This window comes from Bactrocera dorsalis, chromosome 3 (genome assembly GCF_023373825.1).
Source record: "Bactrocera dorsalis isolate Fly_Bdor chromosome 3, ASM2337382v1, whole genome shotgun sequence".
Lineage (NCBI taxonomy): Eukaryota > Metazoa > Arthropoda > Insecta > Diptera > Tephritidae > Bactrocera > Bactrocera dorsalis.
In genome coordinates this window covers 75,028,690-75,048,019 of record NC_064305.1, presented here as the reverse complement: position 1 = coordinate 75,048,019, position 19,330 = coordinate 75,028,690, and the positions used below count along the sequence as shown (strand labels likewise).

At 35.3% G+C, this 19,330-nt stretch overlaps 2 protein-coding genes and 1 long non-coding RNA gene across 3 annotated transcripts; 1 reads left to right on the top strand and 2 right to left on the bottom strand.

Annotated features, from left to right (window-relative positions):
- Nucleotides 1-11,382: 11,382 nt before the first annotated feature.
- Nucleotides 11,383-12,810, bottom strand: LOC125777885 (uncharacterized). The gene is made up of 2 exons (XR_007422446.1): nt 12,659-12,810; nt 11,383-12,595 (listed from the first exon to the last, which is right to left on the bottom strand). It is a non-coding gene; the product is annotated as an uncharacterized LOC125777885 (long non-coding RNA).
- Nucleotides 12,811-12,944: 134 nt separating this feature from the next.
- On the top strand, nt 12,945-17,878 carry LOC105227546 (WD repeat-containing protein 48 homolog). The gene is made up of 10 exons (XM_029551800.2): nt 12,945-13,629; nt 13,775-13,994; nt 14,273-14,485; nt 14,554-15,132; nt 15,194-15,399; nt 15,459-15,563; nt 15,624-15,763; nt 15,820-16,015; nt 16,090-16,284; nt 16,352-17,878. Exons 1-10 carry the CDS (start codon nt 13,585-13,587, stop codon nt 16,466-16,468), a joined length of 2,016 nt encoding a protein of 671 aa, XP_029407660.1. The 5' UTR covers nt 12,945-13,584; the 3' UTR covers nt 16,469-17,878.
- LOC105227537 (protein Vhl) lies at nt 17,434-19,189 on the bottom strand. The gene is made up of 3 exons (XM_049454013.1): nt 18,773-19,189; nt 18,346-18,705; nt 17,434-18,091 (listed from the first exon to the last, which is right to left on the bottom strand). The coding sequence occupies exons 1-2, from the start codon at nt 19,022-19,024 to the stop codon at nt 18,379-18,381; spliced, it is 579 nt and encodes a 192-aa protein (XP_049309970.1). The 5' UTR covers nt 19,025-19,189; the 3' UTR covers nt 17,434-18,091; nt 18,346-18,378.
- Between the last annotated feature and the right edge of the window lie 141 nt (nt 19,190-19,330).

The following is a 19,330-nucleotide window of genomic DNA, read 5'->3' as shown; positions in this document are numbered from 1 at the left end:
AGTAAACAAGTATGTGGTCATCTTTAGCAAAGGGTTGGGGATTGAGTAGAAAAATCAATTGGATTCCGTCAGATTATTGGAAGGATTGTATAATATTGAGGGACAGACGCTCAATGACAGCAAAGTCAACATAACTCAAAATGTCGACAAATAAGAGTTAGAGGTAAGATCCCGAAAAGCGGTCGATGAGTTGAATTGTCATAGTTTGACTTCTTGAAGTTTTGGTTTAATTTTAGTGACGTCCTTAACCTTTCAGTCTTCCTGCTCTGTATGATCTGTTCGCAAACAAATCTGCGACACTTTTTAAACGCTCAACAGTGTATATTAAGTTGGCTTTGAAATTTGTAACATCCAAGGTCGTCGCAGACCCTTCAAAATTTATTCGGTTTCGCGCCAATTTAGCTATGTCCCGTTCACAACTTTATCGTAAAGTTTGATATTTTTGATGGTATGCATACTCAGAACATTTTGACATAAGAGCGCTGTTTGTGTTGTTTACAGTAACTTAAAATATTCTTCTCAACAAAAATACCGAATATTCTCGCCTGATTATCTTTTGCAACTTTCGACGTGGATTAACTCAGCAACAGTGCATCGATGAATTTCATTCAATTTTTAACGATGAAGCTATAACAAGGACCAGTGTTTATTGATGGTATGATGAATTCAATCGAGGTCTCCAAGATGAATTTCTGGAAGGTCGTCCGAAATCTATTGTTGTTCCAGAAACTCTTGATGCTGTGCGCAAAATGATATACTAGGGTCATGTGACCCGTCGTAAGATTGCGACAACTATGAACATTATTGGGACTAACATACATTCAATATTGCGGGAACATTGGACTGTAAAAAAATGTGTTCACGTTAGATCTTTCACAATTTGTCAATCGCTCAAAAAAGGGTTCGTGTCGATTGGTCGAAATGTACCATAAACAAAATTTGATAATGATGTTTCGAAACAGGTTTATGACATCGTTATACGTGATGAATCGTGGATTAACGCATATGAGCCCGAACGTAAACATCAGTCGACTGTGTGGGTGTTTTAAGATGAGCCGCATGCAGCACTTCCAAGCAAATGGTTGTCTGTTCTTTTAAAAATACTGGATATGTCGGAACCATACCACAGGAACATTGCAGAACAGTAAAATCGGTGTGGTATACAATCATTTGTTTGCCAGGTGTATTTCACGAAATCAGGATTACTCTCACACATCGACTGGCACCGATTGACTTCTTTCTATTCTTGTTCGTAAAAAATAAACTAAGAAATTAACATTTTTCGACACCTGAAGAGGCGCTTGATGTGTTCAAAAGGCATGCTTTGGAGATACCTCAATCAAAGTGACAAAAGAGCTTCGACAACGGCTTTAAATGCATCCAAAAGTCTATTAAACTACCAGCATTAGATAAAAAACTAAATATAAAAGATTTCTGTGTGAAAAAATACTACTTTAGCCTTGACAAAAAATATTGCCTTAACCTGCAATTAAAATTACCAAACTATTTTAAAAATACTTGTATGCAATGTCTATAAATTTAATAATTCAAAATTACTATGTGATAGAATAAAGTATAAGCTCATAACAACAATATACAAAAAAGCCAAAAGTTAATTGAATTTTCGTCTAACCAAAATTGAAATACAACAATCAAGCGATAATAATTGGCCATTAGGAAAAATTGGCGCTTGCCTCGTTAAAACACAATAATTTCCGCTAATGATTTATCACCGGAACCGTACTAAGAGCCATGAAGGAGAATAATTATTATGGCAAATACAACAACTATTGGTTCCGCCAGTAAAAGAGTAACATTTTTATCTGTGAGTTTCGGTATTCGATAAATTTTTATCTTATCAAATATTATTTTTATAAATATAAGTCAAGATACATAAGTGATGAATCCACTTATGTAATACGAGGTATTAAATGTCGAATTACAACAATACAAACAAATTTGCACTCAATGGAAATTAATAAATTATGGGGCGATTAGGTTTTCCACGGTTAGATTACAAATGAAAGTATGTAGATAATAAACGATGTATGTAAATTAGTAGTGAATTATAAGTTGGAGTATTAGAGGGTATTCCTTCATAGTTTTGCAGTTTTTCAGGAATTTTCAAATTTTTTGTTGGGAATGTTAAGGATGTATGCCATCTGAACAAATTTAACCCGAACTGGATTTCGAGATTTGTGCTTCCAATGAAATCGTGCTATGGAATCATTGAATTTGTTCAGAAATGTGTTGAGAAGTTTACCTCAACACAAACACCAGTATTTGAGTGGCCCAAAGCATTGAATGGTGGTCGAGACATCATCGAAAACTTACTTCATTCAATTCGCTATCTCTGTTAAGGACAATGTTTGATAAATCGTCATGTTGTCATTGGGAATATAACAGATTTATTATAAGTCGATTCAAAATATTTCGGTTATTATTGTTTTGAATATGAAGCGTGTTAGTGGTAAACTTATACCCAAAGACCTGACTCTTTCGTGAAAGAAATGCTTGACAATGTAGCCTTTTTCATTAAGGTCATAGTTGCTGGTAACGAGTCGTGGGTGTATGAATATGTCGAAAGTGTTCAACAATGTAGGAAAAATGCTCAAAAAATGAGCCAAAACCGAAGAAACCAAACTACGCTAAAAGCATGGAAGGCTCGGCTGGGATGCCTTATAGCAGGTGTATGAAAAGTGGACGACTCCTTTGAAAATAATCTTAAATGAGTGAAAATGTAGTTGTTTTTTACTCGGGAGCACATTTAAGGGTGTAAATTAACAGACTATTTTCTATTATTAGATCACTTTGGGTTCCCAATGCTTTTTAATAGGGTATTCGGGTTAAAACCACCATATGAGACTGTTAACACAACTTTATCGTCAACTTTGACATATTTGATGTTAAAGTTGCTTAGAACGTTTTGACATAAGAGCGCTATTTGTGTTGTTAACAGTGACTTAAAATATACATCTCGACCAAAAAAACGGAATTAAATTGCGACCATTGTCGCGCGTAATTTCTTACCACTTTTTAAGTTTATTCCAGCAATAATGCATCATTGCACTTAATGCAATAAAAAAATAATAAAGCGATATTCGATTATTAATATTTGTTTTTGCTCTCCAATTCCGAAATATAAAATTCACCCTCGTATACATATATTATCTGCATCTAACAGCAAAACCAAAAAAAGTACAATTCATTCATCACTTCATCAGTGGATGTTGACCTGCTTCGAATAAAATATGTTTGTTTGGAGTTGCAAGCTGTTCCAGGCGCGCATTCTATTTACAAAATCGCATATTTCAGTTAAATTCCAAACTGCAAATACCCCTGCGCACATGCGCAAACACAGCACAACCTGCTTGGGAAACATCTGTTTCCTTTTTTACTTCTCTTTTGGTGTTCTACTCTCGCTCAGCCGGTTTAAGCACTTACATGTGTCTCTTAAATAACTATGTACATACATACATATGTCAGCTATTAATGGCGGGCTACAGAAGTCTCCAGCTGCTGGAGGAGCCACAGTTCAGACAGACCCAGCTTGTTGTTTTATGGCTTTTGTTTTTGTTTTAATGTTAGACGGTAGTCAGAGTTGACAGCGACAAGTATGTGCGAGATTTCATAATGAATGCCACAGTAAGATATTTCGTAAACAAGCGGAAATCGGCTTTAGCTATGACAAGTTGTTCGACTAGTTTGCTAGGGGTCAGTGCTTCTCAGGTAAGAAGTTATGCGAAAACTATTTGCATAAGTCTGCCTAATGTGTTTATTTTCTTGATTGAATAATTAATAATAATACACAAGAACTAAAGAATAAGCACAGATTGGATGTGAAATAGATAGAGAGGTGAAATAGCTGTAAAATGTGGTGCTAATTTATTACAGACATTCTAAAAAATGCAAATAATGTAAATAGTAAAGGTAGATATGAATATCTGAACAGAAAACCTGATGAAAAATGACTTTATACTTAATACTATATAATACATGGTCCATATACATTTAGTTTAGGATTTTCATGCATTAGTATTCTGACAGATCACGTGGGATTTCAGACATGGTGTCAAAGAGAAAGATGCTCAGTATGCTTTGACATTTCATCATGAATAGACTTACTAACGAGCAACGCTTGCAAATCATTGAATTTTATTACCAAAATCAGTGTTCGGTTCGAAATGTGTTTCGCGCGCGTGTTTTGTTCAGCGATGAGGCTCATTTCCACCTCGATGGCTACGTAAATAAGCAAAATTGCCGCATTTGGGGTGAAGAGCAACCAGAAGCCGTTCAAGAACTGCCCATGCATCCCGAAAAATGCACTGTTTGGTGTGGTTTGTACGCTGGTGGAATCATTGGACCGTATTTTTCTTCGAAAATGCTGTTGGACGCAACGTTACGGTGAATGGCGATCGCTATCGTTCGATGCTAACAAACTTTTTGTTGCCAAAAATGGAAGAACTGAACTTGGTTGACATGTGGTTTCAACAAGATGGCGCTACATGCCACACAGCTCGCGATTCTATGGCCATTTTGAGGGAAAACTTCGGACAACAATTCATCTCAAGAAATGGACCCGTAAGTTGGCCACCAAGATCATGCGATTTAACGCCTTTAGACTATTTTCTGTGGGGCTACGTCAAGTCTAAAGTCTACAGAAATAAGCCAGCAACTATTCCAGCTTTGGAAGACAACATTTCCGAAGAAATTCGGGCTATTCCGGCCGAAATGCTCGAAAAAGTTGCCCAAAATTGGACTTTCCGAATGGACCACCTAAGACGCAGCCGCGGTCAACATTTAAATGAAATTATCTTCAAAAAGTAAATGTCATGAACCAATCTAACGTTTCAAATAAAGAACCGATGAGATTTTGCAAATTTTATGCGTTTTTTTTTTAAAAAAAGTTATCAAGCTCTTAAAAAATCACCCTTTACTATATAATACATGGTCCATATACATTTAGTTTTTATTTTCATCTAATTCTGACAGAGGCTGCCCTAAGTAGTGAGTAATAACGATTCAAATTCCATCAAAAGGACCTGAAAAGCTGAAATGGACTCGCAAGAAGTCAGTACATGCTCCGAGTGCAAATTTAGTGTAATATTTGGCATTTTTGCCCCTCTTTTATTGAAATAACAACTCTTAGTCCGATAAAAGTTCCCCCAGGATCGGGAAGGACCTCTCCAAGCCGTTCAATACCAAACGAGGTTTCAGACAAGGCGACTCCCTAACGCATCACTTCTTCAATCTACTCCTGGAGAAAATAATTCGAACTTTCGAATCCGGAATGGATAAGAAAGCGAAACAAATGGGCCTGGTAGTAAACGAGGGCAAGACGAAATCTCTCCTGCCAGTCGTCGCACTCGCGACTTGGTTCCCACATCACTGTTGATTGACATAACTTCGAAGTCGTAGATAATTTCGTCTATCTTAGAACCTGTCAGCCTCGATGCAATATAACTCTTACCAATATGTGCTACTTCGGACCGAGTGGGCAATTGAGAAGTAAAGTCTTCTCTCGACGAGCAAAAACCAAACTCTATAAGACCACTTATTATTCCCGTCCTGCTATATAGTGCAGAGCCAGTGAGGGTTCCAATATCTGATCAGTCGACGTTGAGAGTTTTCGAGATAAATCTGCGAAAGATTTATGGTTCTTTGCGCGTTGGCCACGACGAATATCGCAATCAATAAAACGATCAGCTATGTGAGATATACGATGGCATTGACATAGTTCAGCGAATTAAAAGACAGCGGCTACTCTGGTCCGAATGGACGAAAACACTTCAGCTTTAAAAATATTCAACGCAGTGTCCAACGCGGGAAGCATAGGAAGAAAAAGACCGCCACTCTGTTGGAAAGACCAGGTGGAGAAGAACCCGAATTCGCTTGGAACTCGGCTATAACCACGCAAGCGGTGTATACGCCAGTGAAGAAGAAAATAAGTCGGATAAAATTCGGTTAAATTCTGGTAAATCAAAACCGGATGTTGTAGGAATTTCAATCCACCTTCCTGGGTTTGTGAAGACAAATTAAAACGTTTCTCTAACAAAACATTTGGCAATTCTTAAAATATTTTTCATTTTTTCATTTTTTTTGGAAGAAACTCATAATTGAACAACCCTATGATTCTAGATACCAGCCATAAACACCTATGCACCTCTTTAATTGGCGATTCTTACTGCCTGCAAGTTCAAAAGCATGTACGAGAATCAACTTTCGTGCCACAAACTGGATGAAACGATTCGTTGCTATGGTCACCGCAGCGATAAACTTTTCCAATTCAACTTTCTCTAAGTTATTAACAGCAAGTGAAGTAAGTGAACTTTTTTAATTGTCGCTAAGCGATTGCTACTGCACGCCAACGTTAAGCAAGGTGGAAAAGTTGCGATTACGGTGTAGTGTTCCCCTTAAAAAGGTATTTAAACTGAATTTAATTAAGTAATGCTAAGATCTGCGCCAGAGCTGTTTTGATTTGCAATAACAAGGCAAAAAACTTAACTTCAGTTCGGTTCGCGCGACATAGCATGCGCTGCGTCCAATATTCGGTCGACATAATCGTCTAGCAGAGATGGTAATTCGACTACGTTAACTCTAGTGGATAACACGCATCCTGAGAAGCGCTATTGCTGCTGTGGAACAGAATGTATAAGAAAACCCGACTGAGCTCATCCGACATCACGGGCAACAATTGGTGCCGTGGACATCCACTTTATGGGAAATTTTGCGAAAGGATCTTGGTTTGCGGGGCTACAAAATCCAATTCGTGCAAGAATTGAAGCCGAACGACCATCAAGCGCGTCATAGATTCGGTAAATGAGCTCAAAACCAGATGGTCACCAATCAAAATTTTTACTAGAAAATATTGTTCAGCGATGAAGCTCACACTTTCGGTTGATTGGGTGTGGTAATGACAAAATTTGCGCATTTTGAAGCCGTCACTGAGACACCATTGCATACTTAGAAAGTCTCTGTTTGGTGTGCTCTATGCCTTTAGGTAATGATTGGTCTATATTTATTCAAAAATGAAGTCTGTGAAAATGATACAGTTAATGGGGAACGCAACAGAAGGAATCGTTTGGAATGTTGGAAAAGGTGATTATGTTTTATCAAAATCACAAGCCAACGAGTAGTGCAAAGCATTCAAAGACGGTCGAGAGATCGTGAAAGACATGTCTCGTGTTGGACGAGCGTCGACTTCTTCAACTGATGAAAATATTAAAGAAGTGAAGAATATGGTGCTTGAAAATCGTCAGCTAAGTGTAAGAGAGATGGCAAGAGAGCTCTAATTCTGTCGCGAGTCCGTTCGAATGATTATGGTGGATATTTTGGGTAAGAAATGCGTTCTTGCTCGACTCGTCTCGAAAAAGCTGAATTTTTTTCCAAAAGAGTGCCGTAAACAGGTCTCTTTGGACAAGCTTGATCATTGAGAGAACATTGTAACTGACGATGGGACATGGGTTTATGAGTTTGATATGCAAACAAGTCAACAATCATCAGAATTGAGGAAAACAACGATATTCGTGGTTTGGTGCATCATGAATTTACTCCGGAGGGACACCCGATCAATAAGGAGGTATATTTGGCGTTTGTGTGAGAACATCCGTCGAAAACGGTCTTGTGGTATAACAATTCATAGATTTTACAAGATGAAATTACTCGATGCGATATCCATCGCTTGTGACCGAATTAAACGCAATGAAAACCATCGATCAACCACCGTATTCACCAGATTTGGCTCCATGTGATTTTTTCTTGTTCCCCAAACTGAAATTGCTGCTCCGTGGAACCCATTTTCAGTCGCTCGAAGAGATAAACAAAACCCATTTTCAGTCGCTCAAAGAGATAAACAAAATTCGCTGAAGTAGCTGAAGGCCATTCCAAAAAGTGTTTCGAGGATTAGAAAACGCGTTGGCATATCGTCTGGTAGGGCTTACTTTAAACTCGATGAAATAAATATTAATGAATAATTAAATATTTCGCGTTTTATTTACAATTTCCGGGTACTTTTTTGTAACAATGTATGTGTGTATATCTTAAGAACATACATGTTATACATATAAAAATGCGAAAGTATATACATATGTATATAATCTGTAAAGAAATCATATGTGCTCTACAATTTATTCATGAATCATATCCAGCTGTGACGATGACAATATTTACTAATATTTATAATGCTCCGTGGAGTGACTCGTACAAAGAGCAAATGCTCGCATTCCAATAAAGTGTCGACGAATATTAATTGTAGCACTGTATCAGCTGGGAGGCGTGTGAGCGCAGGCGGAGGCAATGCACGAGTAATGGCAGCAGAGCAAAAGTAATCAAATTGTAACGGCACAAAACACGTTTGCAGGAAACACAAAGCAAAAAGCAACTAAATTTGTATGTAATTTTAAAATGATAACGAGTGATAAAGTAAAATACTACGTATTTACGTAAATGCATTATGAGTCAGTGAAAAGCTTGCTGTCGAGAAACTTTTTCACAGACAATCTGACGTACAGCGTTGATTTATTAGACTGGATTAAAATTGTGCACACAATTTCAGCAATGAATTAGTTGAGCAGGCGTTATTGCACATGCACAAACATAAATACACACATACATAGATATATGTACATACATATTTGTGTGTAAAATATTTGTTGACAGTTCTGGTCGGTTAACGCACGGAATAAACTTGATTTGCTAAGCTTTTGTTGGCATGCTTGTTTGTTTGTTTCTTCGGACGCTGACACTGGGTGGCACTTATCAACATTTGTATACATTTAAAGAGCTTATCAATTAATAAATAGACCGTGTACTTGTATGATAAATATATTATTTGAATTCTGTGGAAATACAAGTGTGCAAGACTTTAATTTAAGGCACTGTTTTCAATAAAAACTGAAGCTTTTACAAATGCTTATTAGAAAAGATAACAGTTTTTGTGATAATTATGGAACTGTTATTTTTAGAATGCTGCAATAAAAAGTAAAATAATTTAATGAAAGCTAAAAAAAGTTATTTCAACAAACGTTCTCAATTAACAATCGGGATCAACTAAAAAAAAGACGTTAACTACGGCTGTACCCCTCGCTGGTGCAGTTTCACACAAGAGTGGAGTCTACTGACAGACTTGGATTTTTATTTGTCGAAATAATGTCAATTGGCAACATTAATCAGGCTTATTCTTGCTTTTACAGCAACAACTATAACAGCCAGAACTTTCTGCAAGAAATTATGAAACTTTCAGTTTTTAAAATTATTACTAAATAATTTTCCGTTCACTATTTTCAAATCGCTTGGGCTTACGGTGAATAGTTATTATGAAGTAGTTTATATTTAGTAGATTTGACTACTGGGTATATGGTATACAAATGTATGACTTTATTAATTATCAATAGCGCACGGGTTAATTATTTTCCTTAATTATTTAAGCTTTGCTATTGGCATTTAGATCTAGATATACATAGGTACATATAAGCGAACTATTCATTAAAGCTACACATTCATTAGGCAATAATATGGATCAATTTTCTGAGTTATAGAATACGTTGTGGTTTTACGAAACTTTGCCAATAAACTGCTTTTGACATACATACATACATTTTTATAGTTTATGCATACATATATGTACATATGTACATACCTATACTTTAATGAATTTGCATGACCACTTGTTGAGATTCGAGCGGGAATAAATTGCTAATTAAAAAAAATCGAAGCGCCCTGTGCCTCTTTGTCATATGAGTGTCAGATTTTTAAACACAAAGGTAATACTTATTTCTGAAACATGTTAATACATAAGATTTAAGTTATTTTGAGAGACATGCCACAAATACCTGAGTGAATCTCTACAAATTGCATAAATGCACAAACATCTGTATATGAAGGTGACTGCTTTTTCATTCATAACCTCAGCATTCCTACATGAATAATTTAGTCATGCTGTTAAAGTGATTTATTTTTAGTTGTTCGGGTTGCAAAATGCATATTTTAGTTGAATGAATATTGCACTTCCTGTAAATTTATGCAGCTACATGTATGGAAGTGAATATGAACCTGCCCACATACGAGTATTTATGCAAGTATGTACATACATACAAATGCTTGCCTGTTTCTCAGTCAGATGCCACCCACCTCGTCGATAGGCTGAAATAGCGCAGTAAATATTTTTAACTGCACATTTTAACGTGACTTTGAACACTTGTTCATACTCGCATGTTTACATGTTCCGTGCAAATCAAATACAAGTTGAAGTTACGGCGTTTGGAATTTTTAAACAGAGTACAGACATTACACGAAAATCTTTGCGCGAAATTAAGTTGTAAGGGAAATAAATTAGGAAGTAATTACCTAATGATATCTACAACATATGTTTGGTGTTAGCAAAACACTATAATTAAGTACACAAAAAAATTATAGTTTCATAAACATTAAATTCAGTATCAAATATTTAAAGCACGTAGGCATCGGCATCATAGATTAAATGCAACGATTTTACAACAAAAAACTGTAATTTTAATTTTAATTTTTCGAAATATATACTTACATAGTTGAATAATTTAATATAATATATAGGGCCTCCTAACGTATTGTATACGAACAAACCTCAATACTCTCAATACTATAAAGTCCAACAAAACAGCTGACATAAGAAGTTGGGAATAACATAGTTCGCAAATAAATTAAACTAACAGACTAGCTCACGGCACAAAGATTAATTATACGTATTATTTGAATGTGTGCATACAATTTTCGAACACTAACAAGAACTTAATACATTTGTTGACAAGCCCAAACAATCGATTTGCTTGAATTCATTTAGGCAGATGAATTGTAACTTCAAATGAAATAGAAAAGTTTGTATATATATGCGTATGTACATATGTATGTATATAGCAAATAAGCATATACGCGCGCCAATTGCCGCAAATACGTTGAACATATGGGGTTTGTTTCCGTTGAGCGGCGGTGTCCCATTGGGCATGTGACAGCACAATAGAAGCAAGTGTTTGGACACAACGACTGTTATGGCTGCGCCAATGTATTGAAATGAATGTGCATACTAATGTAAGTTTTAACCTAAATATGTATTTAGCTGCTGTGGCAAAAGTAAGAATTATGCTCTTCAGAAGGAAAAGAAGGGGTATTTGTTTGAGCCAACTAAATAAGACACTCAAAGCTAAATGTAATGATCGCAAAAGCAATGAAAAATTATATTACAAAGTAGCGGTAAAGGAATCCTCATTAAAGCCGGAAATTACTACCGGTTCAAATATGGTTGTATTTATGAAGTAATAACGTGTTGCAGGTTAAACGTACAGTATGTGTGCTGCCCAAGTGGAAGCATATAAACTTTCCAAAACGTTAAAAACTTTTTTTCAGAAAAAGTTGGTGTCTTTTCAGTTACTCAGCTTGCAAATAAAAGGCTTCATAGGCAATAAATAGAAAATGGTAGTTGCGTTAGCGTTTGATTTGCTTCGGGCTTAAACAAAAGTATATTGGTTAGAAATTATTATGTTTAGAAGGCAGTTGCTTTTTATGGAAGCATTTAGTGAACTCCTCGAGAATGCTAATGACAGAATTTTTTTCTTTTTACATATGATAGGATATGATTGCGCGTCTTTAAATTAACTTGTGCGTGCTATTTGGTTTGTAGCTTTATTTTTGGAATACTGATGCATAGAAATATTATTGATATAAAGTTTTATATATGTATGTATTTATATTTATGTATTTAAAAGCTTGGCAAACTTAATATTATCTGTTCAGTGTACAAATTCGAAAAACGAAATAAAGATAATTTTACAACATAATAAATTGCACGAGCCTATATACTAAATTATTGCCTACCAATATAGAAAATAAATATGCTTTGTAGCATACTGAGAAATTAAATAAATATCATTAACTTTCAGAATAAAAATTTAATTAACAAATGTGATACTATATACATACATATGTACGAATATGGGCAAATGTATGTGTGTATGTATGTTTATTAATACTATAAGGACTGAAACCACAGAAAGAACACATTTTTAACCATGATAAGTATAGACTAATAATATGTGGAATGGATATGCTACGCATTTGTATAAATAATAAAATTTTTCGTTTCATGCATTGAATAAACGCAAGTATAGGCATATAGTGGCGGAAGTTTCATTTCACCGTTCGTGACTTTGCATGCTTAAAACACCCCACTGCTATTTCATTCACAATCATGTTTTAGGACTTTTTATGCGCTGGTCTATGATGGTAAAATTTCTTGATTGAAGGGTGCGTTTCGTCCGTTCAACGACGCTCAAGGATAGAAGGCGTTTAATGTGGGCTATCACTAAAATGCTTGCGTTGTACATGTGTACGTATGTATGTATGTGGCAAAAAATACATTAATAAGTTCGTATATTATTGATTGACAATTGAAGTAGTTGCTGCACATATCCACTTCAAATTCATTAGATATAAACATTTATTTACCTACCTTGAACAATTCCTAAAATGCTATCCTGGAAAGTTGTAACAATGAAGCAGTAGTTGTGGAGTTGTTTCCAATGTTATGCCGCCAATAGTTAGGTTGCTATTATTACACCAAACAACACTATAAGAGTTGAATGCAATTATTGTCAGTCTTTCCTTGTTTAATTTTTTTAAATTTCCTCACATAAACACTTCACTTAAAAAACTTTCAGTCGTCACAACGCTTTCGTGCCTTTGTTCACTTCTATCTGGTTTCGCGTTACGTTCATAAATATACACTTGTTTTATTTGTATAGCTATCACAAATGCACGTCATTAGAACTTGAAATTTAATTTATTATCTTCAATTTTGTTTTTTATTTTTATGCACAACATCGCCCGACGCAATTTCCAAACAACCAATCGCCCAAAGATATAGAATTGAATTGAAAAGAAAATACTCAAAACCTCATTAGGGTTTATTTGTCAACGAAGTTCTGCAGAGTTGCACAGAGCGCAGTACCGTTACTTCAAAATTTACTTATTTCCAATAAAAAGGAAAGATTAAACAAATACAAATATATTTATACAGCTGTAAAGGACATATATTTATAAGTACATTTATACATATATATATAATTTCGGAATTTTTTTCATATCGTAATAATATTCAGAAAAATTCAATGCATATGACAACATTATCAATGCTTCTTATCAGATTTCAAGTGCCGTACGTTTTGATTGACATTCGCCCCGTGGAATTGTCATTAATGTTGAGAATTTATTAGCGAAAGAGAGTCAAGGCAGGCGTAAGTTATCTGAAAGAGTATAGAAATTTGAAGAGAACAACTGTGCAAAAAGGACAATTAGTGAAAATTTGTTTAACAAGTTTTAATTATTTTTTATTTTGGTGTGAAAATAAATGTAGACGAAAAAGAATTTATTCAGAAACTTGTCCAAAACGAAATAAGAACAAAATCTTAGTATTCCCACGGCATACACTTGTTACCATTAATAGAAGGGCACAACGATTTTTTCCAACGTCAATATATTCAATCGGACCGAAAAAATTGCATCAGCATTGCTTTGCCAAAGTAACATTACCATTGATTGGGATTACTGGTAACAGACATGTTAACGCATAAAGGTTGTCAAGGTGGACGTAAGAAAATGCAGGTAGGTTATAAAGTGATTGCTCAATGCACTGAAGTGGTTTGCCAAATACAATACACTACCGGCATATAAAAGTGGATGTATAGGAATTTAATAAGTATAGGACAAGCTTAGAATAAACTAATTTTTTCACATTGCTTCAAATTAGGTGTCGTTTGTAATACGAGATGCCGAGGAAAAACAACACAGAAACGGTGTTAATGCGCTACAACTCGACCCCAACAATGGCAAACTATATTCCGCTGGGCGTGATGCTATTATTCGAGTATGGAACACAAGAACAGAATCTTCAGAGAAATATATACAATCAATGGAACACCATAACGATTGGGTTAATGATATAGTGCTCTGTTGTAATGGCAGAAATTGTGAGTATATAAATGATGTATTGTTTTTTTTTTGTTTTAATACCTTGAGCAGCTTAATGAATTGTCCGTCTGCCCGTCCTTCTGTTTATATATGTACATATATGCTAAATAGTCCTTCAGTTTTTGAGTTATCGATCTGAAAATTTGCACGCGCTCTTTCCTCTTCAATTGTTGGTACCGCCGATATCCCACCACAGCTTGAAGCTGCCATATATGTATAGTGCAACCCAAGTTAGATTTTTTTGTCAGATATTAAATTACGTTCATACATTTTATAGTAATAAGCGCCAGCTGTGATACCACCGTCAAAGTGTGGAATGCCCATAAAGGCTTCTGCATGTCAACGCTACGCACACATCGAGATTATGTGCAGGCATTGGCCTATGCCAGAGATCGCGAACAAGTGGCAAGTGCAGGGCTGGACAAAGCGATTTTCCTTTGGGACGTTAACACCCTAACCGCACTGACTGCCAGCAACAATACCGTTACAAGTAAGTCAAACTATTATTCCACTAACTTATGCAATTTTATTCACATAAATTATTTATTACCACCATAGCCTCTAGTCTCACCGGTTCTAAAGACTCTATATACAGTCTGGCTATGAACCCTTCGGGTACGGTTATTGTTAGCGGTTCAACGGAAAATATATTACGTATTTGGGATCCTCGTACCTGTACACGGAGCATGAAGCTACGAGGTCACACTGAAAATGTACGTGCATTAGTAGTTTCCCCTGATGGCAGTCAAGTAGTCTCTGGCAGTTCAGATGGAACAATCAAACTTTGGAATTTGGGCCAACAGCGGTGTATACAGACATTACATGTACACAAGGAAGGTGTTTGGGCGCTATTGATGAGTGAAAACTTTCAGTATGTGATTTCCGGCAGTCGAGATAAGAATATCATAGTAACAGAGTTAAGGAACCCAAGTAATTCGGTATTAGTTTGTGAGGAGCGTGCGCCAGTGCTTAGTCTTGGATATAACATTGATAAAACAGGTGTTTGGGCCACTACGTGGAATTCAGATATACGCTGTTGGAAATTACCTTTATATGACAAATGTACTTTAACATCTAGTGGAGGAATGGACGCACAGTGGGCGATAGCGTCGAACACAGAACTGACATGCATCAAAGGTAAAAGTTTACAAAGAAGTTGGTGAATATAAAATAAATAATGTATTCATATAAAAACTAGGTGGTGCGGCCGTTAAGAAATGTGTCGTTTTAAACGACAAACGTTATATAGTAACCAAGGATACTGAGGAGAATGTTGCTATTTACGATGTGCTGCGTGTAATGAAAAAAGAGGATTTGGGCAAAGTGGATTTTGATGAAGAATTGAAGAAACGCAATAAACAAGTTTACATTCCTAATTGGTTTACGGTGGATTTAAAGACTGGAGTAAGTCATAACGAAGTTAGGAAGCGTACTGTAATTCAGTTTTAAACTCTTTCTATTAGATGCCAACAATTGTATTAGGCCAGGATGAAGTTGATTGCTTTGCTGCGTGGGTGTCTATAGAAGCTGGACTTCCAGAATGTGCGGAACCAACATCAGAGACTAAGGTGTGTAAACATGTCATGATAACATCAATAAAATGTCTAACGGTTTGTTGTTATTTTCAGATAAATTATGGCAAACTACTACTGGAAGCATTATTAGAAAGCTGGACACCGCCACACAGCTTACCGCAAAGTGAATTAGAGCCAGATAGCCATGGAAATGGTTACTTTCAAGTGCCCAAGCACACACCAGTTATTTTTAGGTAAATATTTACGAAATATTTTACATTTCCAATAACTGTACATAACTGTTTAACAGTGAGGTAGGTGGACGTACGGTTTGTCGACTTTTGGTGCGCGATGCAGCTGGAGAGAGTGAAAGTACGTTATTGCATGAAACCGTACCACAGTGGGTCACAGATGTAGTGATCGAAAAGACTATTCCGAAGTTCTTAAAAATACCATTCTTCCTGCAGCCGCACCCACAAATGATTAAACCTGAACGTACCAAAAAGGTTAGTACTTGTTTTTTATTCGGTTCTCTTAAGTAAATCACGCGTATACATATTATAATTTTCTTGTACTGCAGGATCGTCTAGTTGCCAACGAGTTTATACAATGTCGCAAAGTGTGCGAGCATGTTTTGGAAAAAGTACTGGGTGCAGAGACAACACCGAGTGGCGGTAACGCTTCAAATTCTTCGCAGAATAGTCAAAGTGATGCGAATTCCGAGGGATCACAAGTACCTGCAGAGGATCGCATCGAGTTATGGTGTAACGATGTTGTGAGTATAAATAGGATTTTTTTTTTATTTTTGTAAATATAATTATATGCATATTTATTGCGAATAGGTGGTAGATCCTAACATGGACTTGCGTACAGTGCGTCACTTCATTTGGAAACAGTCGACCGATTTGACTTTCCAATATAAGACAAAGCCAAATTTTAGCTATGATGGTAAACTGTGAATAGTCTCGACAAAAATTACCGCCAACGCCAACAACAAAACCAACAACATATATGCTTAGAGTAAAGACGAGTCCTCCTACATTCGCCACAATTTAATCCACACCATTTGGCTTCGTTGTGCCCAAAAAGATATTGCTAAATTTCCAATGTTGCAACGAAAGGTGTGAAAAATGTAGTGCATATTGGCTTCGAACTAAAATGAAAATTAGTGCAATTTATTTTTGCAGAATATTGAAACAAGAAATGAGTATGTTTAGTGAGTCTTAGTCTAGATGGGAGCTAGTGCTTATGTTTGTAGAGATTATGTTTATGCACCCATATATATGTGTGTCGTCAGTTTAACCGTTTGTTTGACGATTTTTGATATCTGTTTTATTTATTTCGCAAAAGAAATCACGATATCTTTACAAAACGTGCATTCAAAAACAAAATAAATATATACATAAATTTATACTTTTAAATATGTGCGCATATAAAAATAAGCTGGTTATCCTAACGCCCAATTCACTTTTGGATGCATTAAGGATTTAATTTGTTTTTTGTTTCTAACTTTTTTGTTTTGTTTTTGCCTACATTACATTTGCTTAGCTTATCTTCAATCTTATAATAATTCTGCATTTAAGAAAATACTGTATATGAGTAGGAAATTTACATTCACAATAATCCATTAAAAATTACCAACTTTTAAACGCCAAACCTTTTGCATTCAACGTAAATGCACTCAACTAAAAAAAAACTACATATTTGTAATTAAATTAAACACCATCATATTTATTTACACGGTATTGCGAAAGTAAACTCGCAAAGGAATGAACTTGCGCGGTTCATTTTCAGCTTGCGGTTACGCGAAATGAACCGTAGTAAATTAAACTGTTATGAACGAAATCTGCGTTGTTAAAAGTAAAAACTTAAAAAAGTGCATTGTAGAACAATGGCAGTGTACAGATTTTCTATGCCTACGTGTTAGAAAAAACATGTTTTTGTCAAAATCTGTTATGTATTCATATCTGTGGTCTAAATATTCTTTAAAACGAGCTTACAGCTCGGTCTGAAAATTGTTTACATATATTTTACGGATTCTAGCGACATTTAAGATATTAGTCTTGGATATATTGAATAATATGTATTAATGCATAAAATGTATGTGGCGCGTATTATCTACAACTTGTTTACTTTAATATAAGTTTAAAGCTATTCTATACGAAATTATATAAATAAAAGAAAATGAAAATAAATTACGAAATCAAAAATTCTGCTATAACAGCAGCAACTATTATAAAATTAATTTACTATATTGAAAGGAAAAAAAATATATATAGTACATTAAAAGTATACAGAAATTCAAATTTCACACAAGGAATATAAGCAACTGCATTCATGCCAATAAACTAACAAATTTGTATATATGATTACATTTGTTTTTATTTTATAAAATACGACCTTAGAATTTATACGTACATTAGCGGTAGTTATGAGCTGAACCAGTAGAAAATCAATTGGAAAGATACATAAATATATATTATAATGTAAATATACATATATGTATAGTGTATAAAATCTTAAAAGCGAAATACCTTAATGCTTTTATGAACTTTAGAGTACACATGCATACATATATATATATCGCTCATTTGCTGCAAGACCGGCATAATTCAAAAAATGTGATTTTTGAGTTAATGCTGCAGAATTGTTCGTTATATCATACTTCATGTTGAGTGAAAAATTCATATGAATACCTCTTATATGCTCCGCTTGAGAATAGGTGTAAGGTTGGAGTCGCCGTGTAAGGTTGTAGTAAGTTGAAAACTTTAAACGCGTTTTCTGGAGAATCGATTTTTTTGACTTATGCCGGTCTTGCAGCAAATGAGCGATATATTAACTATAAACAAATTGTTTATCAAACTAAAATCTATTGATTTCTTGGTATATTATATTTTACAACTATGCTATCCTCCCACTCCTCGTTGATTGGTTCGGTACCCAGTGGCCGTCTTAAACGTCGTTTTAGTTCTTTTTTCAAAATATGTGGTAAGGACATACGTTCATCAATTATATTGACCGCCGCTATTGGATGCAATGGATTCAACGTATTTACAATTCGGCAAAGGCAACTTTCGCGTAAAGTTCGTAAAGGATATTGTATTCTGATCTCTTTACGACAAGGCACCATACGTGCGGGATTATTTGGATTGCGCATTTTGTAAGGGATGGGCCAATATCTAGGTAGATTGTGCACCTACAATCAAATAAAGTTGGTGCTGTCAAAAATTTGAAACAAATTCCACAGATTAGTGTTCACTTACACTCATTAATTCGTTACTATCCCTATCACAAAATATCCAAGGATGATGGGTGAAAGTATTGGTTTTGACGTGGTGGCCTGGCGCCAATGAGGTATGATATTTAGTCTCCTTGTTGTCGAACCAAAACAATTTGATATGGCGATTTGTCGTGTTGAAGAAGAGCACATAACAGGGCTGAAAAGGAGGTTCATAAAAACCATTTCTGTGGAACGGGAATTCTTCTTCAGGTGGTTCAAAAGGGGGCAAAGCCATAATAGTTAATTATATACCACAATTCCTGTGGAAAATATTAAATTTCTAATGATTACTTCGGAACGGTTATTTATACAGTTGCCACTATTTATTTAGCAAAAATTTGTTGCTTAGTATCGTAAAGAGTCGCTTATAATGTTTTGATTATTTAATCTTTGTGTTTTGATTTATCATATGTTTATACATTTTGACATTCTATTTGCAAACAGCTTTGCGGAAAATTATTGTATCATTTTGCATATGACTTTTCGCAAACAAAAGACATGTTTCTTAATTTACATCTTTTCCAATTAGGGAATTAGAATA

What these genes read in the sequence shown, in the direction of transcription:
- LOC105227546 (XM_029551800.2), top strand. Translation starts at nt 13,585, where the DNA reads ATGTTAACGCATAAAGGTTGTCAAGGTGGACGTAAGAAAATGCAG. An exon ending in CTGTTGTAATGGCAGAAATT is followed by an intron (nt 13,995 to 14,272) that starts GTGAGTATATAA and finishes TACATTTTATAG; the next exon opens with TAATAAGCGCCAGCTGTGAT. An exon ending in AGTTATGGTGTAACGATGTT is followed by an intron (nt 16,285 to 16,351) that starts GTGAGTATAAAT and finishes TATTGCGAATAG; the next exon opens with GTGGTAGATCCTAACATGGA.
- LOC105227537 (XM_049454013.1), bottom strand. Translation starts at nt 19,024, where the DNA reads ATGGCTTTGCCCCCTTTTGAACCACCTGAAGAAGAATTCCCGTTCCAC. An exon ending in ATAGTAACGAATTAATGAGT is followed by an intron (nt 18,706 to 18,772) that starts GTAAGTGAACAC and finishes ATTTGATTGTAG; the next exon opens with GTGCACAATCTACCTAGATA.